Genomic DNA, 9,583 nt, shown 5'->3' with positions numbered 1-9,583 from the left:
AATGAAAATATTGGTATCGGTACTCGGTATCGGCAAGTACCAAAAATAAAAGTATCGGTATCAGGCGAGTACTGGAAAAAGTGGTATCGGTGCATCCCTAATTAAAACCTACTAAACTTAGTAGTAATTTAAAAATAAGTACTAGTAACATAGATCCTAGTTAGTTTGAATGTTAACAATGCTTGCCATATGCGCTATATTAAAGCTATCGGGTTACATTGGTCAGAAAAGAACAACCATGGCAAACAAGCGCTGTAGGCTGTCACAGATGTACTGCTGCTCACAGATGTACTGCTGCTCAGCTACTTTTTTTTTTTTAAAGAATGCTATGCAAACATGCACGGCCATAATTTATCCGCATGTTAGTGGGTGTAGATCTTCACTTCAGGTTATGACATGCAACTTTACGCCGCATAGACACGCAGATTTTATAGCTCATTCGTGTTTATTGGAGCGTATCAACCAAGGACGTAGTTACAGAACAAACTGGAGCGAAATGCATGCGTTTAAAAGTGAAACAAAAAAAGATCTGCGTTCGGACTGAACGTATGTTTGGATCTGACCGACAAGAAGAGTTTCGATTGTCGCTGTTCGAATTCAAGTTCATCTCAAGTGCATTATGGAGACTTGCGTGATAGCTGTCGAGGAAAACCAAAACGACATGATCAAGACACATTCGTGTTTCGAGAGGACGTTTTCATCGATGACAGTGGACGATGTGTATGAAATCGCTAAAGTGGTGGGGGCAGAAGTGGAGAAGCTCATCGACAGCTATGGGAAGTCGAGTGTGGAGGGTCTGGTGTCTCGCATAGTGAAAGTGTTGGAGCTCTTGGAGAGTTTCGCGGCGAGAAACCAAGCTCATAAATGTAAGGAAGAGGAGCTATTGAAGGCTTTTGAGACGTTACAGATACAGCAGCAGAAGAAACGACATGTGAAGGAATGCGATGAGACCAGCAACGGTACAGAGAGTGGGGTAAGAATATGGTCGACATGTTACTGCAGCAAGACTAAAGTTTTAGACTGCGGTTTGATGTCTTGCCAGTTATGTTATGCAAATATACAATAAAAATATACAAATGTTTTTGTCATGAACGGAGCTGCTGTGTGGACAGAGTTGCACTCGAGGATAACGCTTTTATCCCAGATGGACTTTTGATTCGAATCGTGATCGATTATAGGAAATGCCAATAGGCACACTTCCGGTCTGCCCTGCCCCTCAATAAATGTTATTTGGAGAACATCACGTATCATCCATTAGTGGTGGGGATTTTGAGCTTGGTCTAAGTAACTGTAATCCGTTTATTAGAATGATTCGTTCACTGGCCCCTTATGCGGGTTAAATACGCCAGTGGATGGCAACAAGTTACATCTTGTGTGTTATGAACGAGTCATTGAATCATCTAGTCCGATTAACCGAGTCGTAAAAACACTTAAATTAGTCTTCAAATTTGCTTTCTTCAAATCTGTACCAAGCTATATAATAAACACAATGATAACCTAAATTAATTATTAATTTCCAAATAATTTTATTTGTTCATTCCTCTTTTACTAACTAAACGTCCAAGTCAAGTCAAGTCAAGTCACCTTTATTTATATAGCGCTTTTAACAATACAGATTGTGTCAAAGCAACTGAACAGCATTAATTAGGAAAATAGTGTCAATAATGCAAAATGACAATAGTAAACACAAATTTTTAGAGCATTTTTAATATAAATAAGCACCAGTTGAGCTGCGATACCAAACAGGACCACAGGGAGACGCCAAAAGACCACTAAACCTGCTGCTTTAACCTGACTGTACATGCTGCTATACGGATCTATGCAGAATAACTAAACCACTGACCAGCGCATAATCTAAAACACCTTCAGCTGGCATTCATTATAAAACACTCGTGCTTTTAAGCCAAATACACGCTGAAAATAATAATTTACTGCCATCTGGACGCGAGTCACTATTCTCTCGGCCATCTCTGATGAAATCGTCCGTGTTTTCTCTGCATTAGCGCTGTGTTGAACTTATTTATTACTATTGCATTCCCTTACTGGATCCTTGAACTTTCCAGAAGTTTACCGGTTTCAAATGACCTCCTGGGTAGTGTGCTTTATAGTGTCATTTCTAATCACCCGGACACTGACGCTTTGATTCAGTACCGGCAACATGTCAGAAGTGCCGGCACACACGAAAAAGTGCTGGTACGCTAAAGACTAAAATATTGAAGTGCCGGTACCGGTGCGTACCGGCCCACTTCATGCACTGAATAAGATGTCTGGTGAGATGGTCCTCACTGCAGAACACAAGATCCAGGGGGCGTGGTTGGATCCAGATCCAACTCCTCCCACCTTACATATACCTAACCCTACCCGTCTCCACCCCCTGATCCCTTAACCCACACATCTCCACCCCTAAACCTACCAATCTCCACCGCCTAGATGTGGATCCAACCACGCCCCCTGGATCTTGTGTTCTGAAGTGAGGGTCTACTGTGTCTGGTTGGGCTGCTTATATAAAAACACGGGCCTGTCCTGCATAGTTAAAACATGAATGATTTACAAGCCACTGTGTTCTCAAGTGACCTGTTAAATTGGTTAGTTTTTGAAACTAATGTGAGGGTGACTCCAGGTATGTCTCACTCAATGTGTTTTTTCTTAAGGACTGGCAGCAGAAGGAGAAGAAACTGAAGGAAAATGTTAAAGTGTTACAGTCCCAGGTGCAACAGCTCAAGGAAGAGAATCAGGAGCTTCTGGCCCGTTTACAATGCACACACTCGAAAGAAGGTAGAATTAGCTGATGGTTAAATTAACATGAAATTAATTCAAAATTGTTCATTTAATTCAAAATGTTACATCAATGTAATTGCCATCTCCATTTTAATGATAAATAAAATACATATTCTGTTCTCAGTTCATACGGTCAAAAAAGAATGCCTATTGGAATGATTAATAATAAGCAGTTGATTTTAAGAAAGGGCTGGAGTTTAATATTACTGAATAAATTGGAGAAGTCTGGCATATGTCACCAAAGAGAAGTTTGTCGTTTTTTCTCTGGAAGATCCAGTGATTAAAAATTATGAGGTCAACATTTTGTTTCAAAATAAATAAATAATAAAAATAACCATAGATTTATTAATAGTTCACAGTAAGATCTATAACATGCATTTAACAGTAATTTTCTTAAAATATACATTAAAAAACACATTTTTGATCACATACATCATCATAAAATGTTTATTTTTTTTAAGGTAATTATTATCCAGAGTCTTAAATGGTTTTATAATTATATTTTGTTGTTCCTTGTCACACCAATTTAATTTACTTTCATTGTTATGTACAGTATAAAGTCCAAAATGTAATTGCTTGTCCTTTAAAAAGTCATGAGATCTCTCAAAAAATATGTTATTTCTATCCAGATATTAGAGAAATACAACTTCTCATGAGCTCTTATTTTCTGTGAGTTATATTTCAGACTGAATAAAGCTGGGTTTATCTCTTTTCCTGGAGGTGTTACTCTCTTTCATTAATTACTGTAAACTCAGTAGTCAGGAATGCTATTAGAGTTTGTCATTCTGATATTAGAACACTGTTTGCATGCACTATTTTACAATATGACTATACATTTGCTACCTTTTTCTAGACCGCACACAGCGTCAGGAACGAGAAGTGATGCTCAAGCTGAAGGAAGTGGTGGATAAGCAACGTGATGAGTTAAGAGCAAAAGTGCAGGAGATTTCCAGCATGTCCAAGGAAGTGGAAGCGGTATGGGTCTGATATAATTGCGTTGCTCAAGATCTTTTTGATATTTCTTTTCATTGTCCCTTTAGAAAAGAATGCGTAACTGTGGTAACCAGGTTTTTTCCCCCCACAGTAAAACAGACTGTACTGTTCTCTTCATCGAACCTAGTTTAGCAACTATCAAGGTTTTCTTTGTTGAATTTGGAACACAGTGTCAACAGTGTCACTCACACAGCACGTGTGAGCCAAAATGTAGTTGCTCATGAATTGCATCAGAGGCATATAGCTGTGGTTTGGAGCTGAGGTTAATACTTTCCTTTTTTATGTGTTATGTTTGCCTTGCCTTGGTTATGAAACTGGTCAGACTGGTACCACACAGCAGCCTGGTGCATAGAGAAATTAACAGAATGAACATTAAGTCATAATTTGCTCTTAAGCTGACTTAACAATTTAAGTTCAACCTATTGCACATGTATACATTTTCAACATAAATTATTTTCAGTAGGACTGGGCCAATAGATGATGCCATCATCCATCGCCAATGGCTGACAGACATCACGATGTTGAGCCGGCATCGTGATTCCCCCCCACACCATTTGTAATGATATAATTGTTTTCAATGTTTTGGCAGATGGCCATGTAGCAACCCCCCCTCACAAAACCTGTCATCGTCCATCGCGATGTTTCACTGTAGACATCGGCTGATGCCAATTTGGTAGACATCGCCCCAAACCTAATTTTCAGTGAGTTGTGAGAAGTGTGTGTCTGTTAGTTAACATGTTTGGGTTTTGTTCTTCAGCTCCAGGAGCAGCAGGAGCGACTAATGAAGATAAACGCAGAGCTCAGACACAAGCAGAACATCATTCAGACTCAGCTGAAGAGTGCAGTGGAGAGGAAGGCCGACCTGGAGGCCGACCTGTGCGAGAAACAGAAAGAGATAGAGCGCCTGAACTCACAGTTAGAAAGACCCAGCGTACATACTGCTGCTGAAACGGTTAGTCACATTAATATTACATTTATTCGTACTAACAAACTAGCTGTCCCGTATTGGTTTACGTCTATTTCCTGAAGGCATAATCAGGCAGAAGCTTGTATGTTCCTCTTTCCGTAGCACAGGGCCTAATTTCTGCTTTGGTTGGTTGGATGAAGCGTATATAGGTAACATTTGCCTTCACAGGAGTGGAAGGACATGTTTGTGCTCATCTCCCCTTCAGCATACAAACATTTTGGGATGCTTGATTAAATTCCAACATTAAAACCTTGTCAGAATATTTTTCACTTTAGTTTTATCCTGATTAACAGAGATAAATATAATGAATATGAATAAAATAAGCTTTTAGTAATTAACAAATAATGCAAAATATTAAGTAATACACTGAACTAGATCTTAGCATTATTATTTAGCGTTATTTAGAAATGAACTGTTTTATTATTTTATATTTAAATATTATATTAAATCACTTTTTATATTCATATTATATTAAAATTTTTGTTTGTTTATTATTAAAACATTATCATTTTAACATTTATCTTAATTTAAATTTAGTTCTAATTCAAGTTTTTTATTTAACAGAGATTATTTAAATTCAGAAATAAAATAAGCTTTTAGTTATTAACAAAAAATGTAAAAGGCTGCAAAATAAGATTTTTAATACACTGAACTAGATCTGTAGTCAGACACATAAAAATGATTTTGAAAGGAATTGTTTTTTATTTATTATTTTACATTTAAATGTTGTTAAATAACTTTTTAATGAATATTTATATTAAACTGTTTTTATGTTTTCTTTATCATTTTTAAACTTTAACTTAATTTAAATTTATCTTAATGTTTCTTATGAAATCACTTGTTTAAGCAACACTGTGCACCACACTTTTTGTTATTAGTTTAGAGATGTATTATTTAGTGTGCAATATGTGTTCAATTCAATTCAATTCAATTCAAGTTTATTTGTATAGTGCTTTTTACGATACAAATAGTTGCAAAGCAACTTTACAGCAAATTAAGTTTCTACAATATTTAGTAGTAGCTTATCAGTGGTGACTGTCAGTTAATGTACATATGGCAGAAATGTACGGAAAAATAAATTAAAGACGTAATCAAACAGACGATGAACATTATTAACAGCAATTATTATATGATGCAATCAAACTTATAGCAAAATTTGGTAGTTCTGTATGTTGTTTCATGGTTGGCATCATCTCTTCTCAGGTGTTCTGGATCCAGACTGAAGCTTGAGACATAATTAGCGTAGCTGCTGTTCCAACCAAGTAAAATTAATTTATTTAACCCAAGCTAAAGAAGAATAATGTGCATTTGATCAGCTATAACTGCAGTACAAGATTCAGTGCAGAGACTGTAAAATTGGGGTAATATGATCATATTTTCTTGACCTGGTAAGGACTCTAGCCGCTGCATTTTGGACCACCTGTAGCTTGTTTATTGAAGATGCAGGACAACCACCTAGCAGTACATTACAATAGTCCAGTCTAGAGGTCATGAATGCATGAACTAGCTTTTCTGCATCAGAAACAGGTAACATGTTTCGTAGCTTGGCAATGTTTCTAAGATGGAAGAATGCTGTTTTGTAACATGGGAAATATGATTTTCAAAAGACAAGTTGCTGTGTGACACAAACACTGTAAAATGTTACCAGCCTGTCTTTTAAAAAAAGAACAGATTATCAACTGTTCCCGTCAGACATTTATGGTTTTGACTCACATACTCATAATTTACCTTTGCCTCTTTCAGAGCAGTTCAGCCATTGACCTCACAGATAAGATGATCATTGACTTGAAGGATCCAAATCGGCCATGTTTTACCAAGCAGGAAGTACGGGACTTGCTTTTTGAGAAGAATGAGTTGAAGGCCAATCTCTTTCTGGTCAAAGAGGAGCTTGCATATTACCAAAGGTGAGACAGTTGTGTTTGTGACTCATTCTAACCTTTTATATCAGCATAACATCCTCTCAATCTGAACACCCATTTCTCTGTTTCTTTAGGGAAATCCTGAATGATGAGAGATGCCCAGGGTTCTTACTGGATGCCGTGCGCTCTGCCATAAAGAAGCAGAGGACCGTTATAAAGTCTAAAATGCTTGGCATACCCGTTAGCGAATGTAGAACGTGAGTACGTGCCACAAAAGTACTGGTAATATATAGCCCATGTAAATAATGTTGTGTTTAACCGTGTTCACTGTCATACAGAGATGAGACAGATGGCCCTTTGTTTGAGAGGAGTGCAAATGAAGACAATGACACTGACAGCACTGACAACGGACCCCAGGACTCGCGCATCAGAAACCTGTGAGTTCATTCTCGCTAAAACAGTTTAGACCTATAGCAATAACTTATTTCAGTAGAACAATCTACTTAACCTACTTCACTGAAAGCTGGTTTCAGCAATATTGGCCATACATTATCCCCCGGTTTCACAGACAAGGCTTAAGCCTAGTCCCAGACTAAAATGCATGTCTGTTCTGTTTTAACTGTAAGAAACTTGCACTGATATATCTTAAAATATGTTAGTACTATTGATTTGTCTTAAGTAATGTTACACCAGTAATGTTTTTTCTAAGGCACGTTTATAAAAGATACTTAAATGTCCTAATTGAACTATGGCCTTATCCTGGCTTAACCTAAGCCCTGTCTGTGAAAGATTTAGTTGTTCTTGTAGTTTAAGTAGTTTTGAGCAACAAAATCTACCTGATTTTATCCTTACAATTACTTTCACTTGTTTAATTTAATGTTGACTCATTCTGAAGAATGATTCCATATTGATGGATAGTATTCAGGAATAAATGTAATTTGTTACTAGAGAAAATGTAGATGTTGCCACATTTTTGTTTCTGTTTTACTTTTTTTTTTGTTTCACACTTTTTTTAGGTTACCAGACAGACATTTTTTAACATGTAATTTTTTTGTTTACATTTCTTACTGCATTTTTAGATTATCTGTCAGACATTTTTCTTACATGTACACATGTTTGTTTCTATTTCTTACCACATTTTTAGGTTACCTGACAGACATTTTTTTACATGGACATTTTTTTGTTTACGTTTCTTACCACATTGTTATGTTACATGACAGACATTTTTGCAGTGTAGCTTGTGGGGCAGGTTGGATTGCATAGTCTTCTTAAACTTTCCCTTTAAATGTATGTTGGTAAAAAGACTGAGACTTCAAGTATTGAAACTATTTATTTCTGTTTGAGAGCCTCATGTATTCCACATTTTTTAAATAAGACTTTGATAGGGAATCTGCTCTCTTCTCTGTGTATAGTGTGTAGTAATTTGTGCGATACAGATATAGCAGCTGTATATTTTGGCACTTGGCAGCATTCACACTATATGTTCTTGGTGAAACCCTAAGCTGATTTTAGAGATCCCTTAATCACATTTCGCTCTTTGGCGTAGTAACCTCAGTAACTGAGCATGCAGTCTAGCTACTGAACTACTACCTACAAAAGAAATCTCCCTCTGTCATGATTGAGAGCTCTCTTATCTCCTCTGATTCAAACCTTTAGATTTGGTTTCCTGACGCGGTCCAATCTTACAAGGAGCTCTGGTTCCCAGCCCTCCGGCCTTCCAACATCCAGCTCCACGTGGGAAATCATTGATCCAGACGAGCAGGGAGGCCAGGAGGAGACACAGACCCTCAGCTCCTCTTAAAAACCACCGCAACTGTCACTCATCTTCACCTGGGTTAGAAGAGAGAAGTTCAAAATATGTTCTTGATCTCATTTAGGTTTCAAACCGGAGAACGGACTACTCTTTGTATTTGGTTATACAAACATAGTATTTTAGTATTTGTTGCCTAAGCAGACCTTTTTCTCAGTATAAAATCATTCAGCACTTGGCTTTTGTTCATTTAGCCGATAGCTAGATTTGTTGCCTGATGGTCATGACCTGAAGACGAGGTCAGATTGTGTCAGTCATATACATATTGTTATTGTTTACCGTTCAAAAACGTAGGGTCAGTTTTTAATGTTTTTGAGAAAAGCCTCGTTTAATCACCAAGGCTGCATTTATTTGATAAAAAAGCTGTAATTTTAAGATAACCATTTTTTGTTTTAATATATTTTTAAATGTAATTTACTCTGTAAAGCTGAATTTTACGGCAGTCTTCAGGGTGCTTCAGAAATCATTCTAACATGCTGATATGATGCTTAAGAAACATTTCTTATTATTATTACAGTTGAAAACTCTGCTTAATTTTTTTGTGGAAACTGTTATACTTTTTTTTCAGGATTTTTTGATGAATAGAAATTTAAAAACAGCATTTATTTAAAATAAAAATATTTTGTAACAATTTCTTTACTGCAGCTTTTATCAATTTAATGCGTACTTGCTGAATAAAAGTAATCATTTGTTAGAAAAAAGAGAAAATCTTACTGACCCCAAACTTTTGAACAGTAGCATATATATAGTTAAAGATTAACTGTGTAATTTGTTTTTTCACTTTCTCCTATCTGAGTTTAATATGCAAAGACAACTGTTATTAATATATTTTGGTACGCATTTGGGGCAAGAGTCAAGACTACCTGTAATAAGCTGTTTATCAGGAAATTGACTTGGAAAGGATGGTAGGAGGGATTAGAAACAATCATTATTGTCATTTCAATTGACGGTGCAAATGAGCGCAGACTGGTGCACTTAAAAACATCTAATAAACAATGACTAATCTGCAGTGTTTTGATAATCATACTACACCTGACATTATATTATAGATGTCTGGATGGAAGCTACAGAGAATTATAGCAGCTATTTTTATAGAGAGTATATTTAATATGGATTTTAACCAAAGATACTGACATTGTATTGTCATCACTATCACACTGACCCATTACGTCACTA

General features: G+C 36.4%; 1 protein-coding gene across 1 annotated transcript; it reads left to right on the top strand.

Moving 5' to 3' along the window:
- The first annotated feature begins 264 nt into the window (after positions 1–264).
- LOC107685078 (RILP-like protein 1) lies at positions 265–8,767 on the top strand. The gene is made up of 8 exons (XM_016481543.1): positions 265–973; positions 2,652–2,775; positions 3,632–3,753; positions 4,529–4,723; positions 6,482–6,642; positions 6,732–6,854; positions 6,936–7,034; positions 8,254–8,767. The coding sequence occupies exons 1-8, from the start codon at positions 620–622 to the stop codon at positions 8,396–8,398; spliced, it is 1,323 nt and encodes a 440-aa protein (XP_016337029.1). The 5' UTR covers positions 265–619; the 3' UTR covers positions 8,399–8,767.
- Positions 8,768–9,583: the final 816 nt, after the last annotated feature.

The sequence above is a fragment of the Sinocyclocheilus anshuiensis genome, unplaced genomic scaffold (assembly GCF_001515605.1).
Source record: "Sinocyclocheilus anshuiensis isolate Anshui unplaced genomic scaffold, SAMN03320099.WGS_v1.1 scaffold914, whole genome shotgun sequence".
Taxonomy (NCBI): domain Eukaryota; kingdom Metazoa; phylum Chordata; class Actinopteri; order Cypriniformes; family Cyprinidae; genus Sinocyclocheilus; species Sinocyclocheilus anshuiensis.
This window is presented reverse-complemented; position numbering and strand designations above follow the sequence as displayed.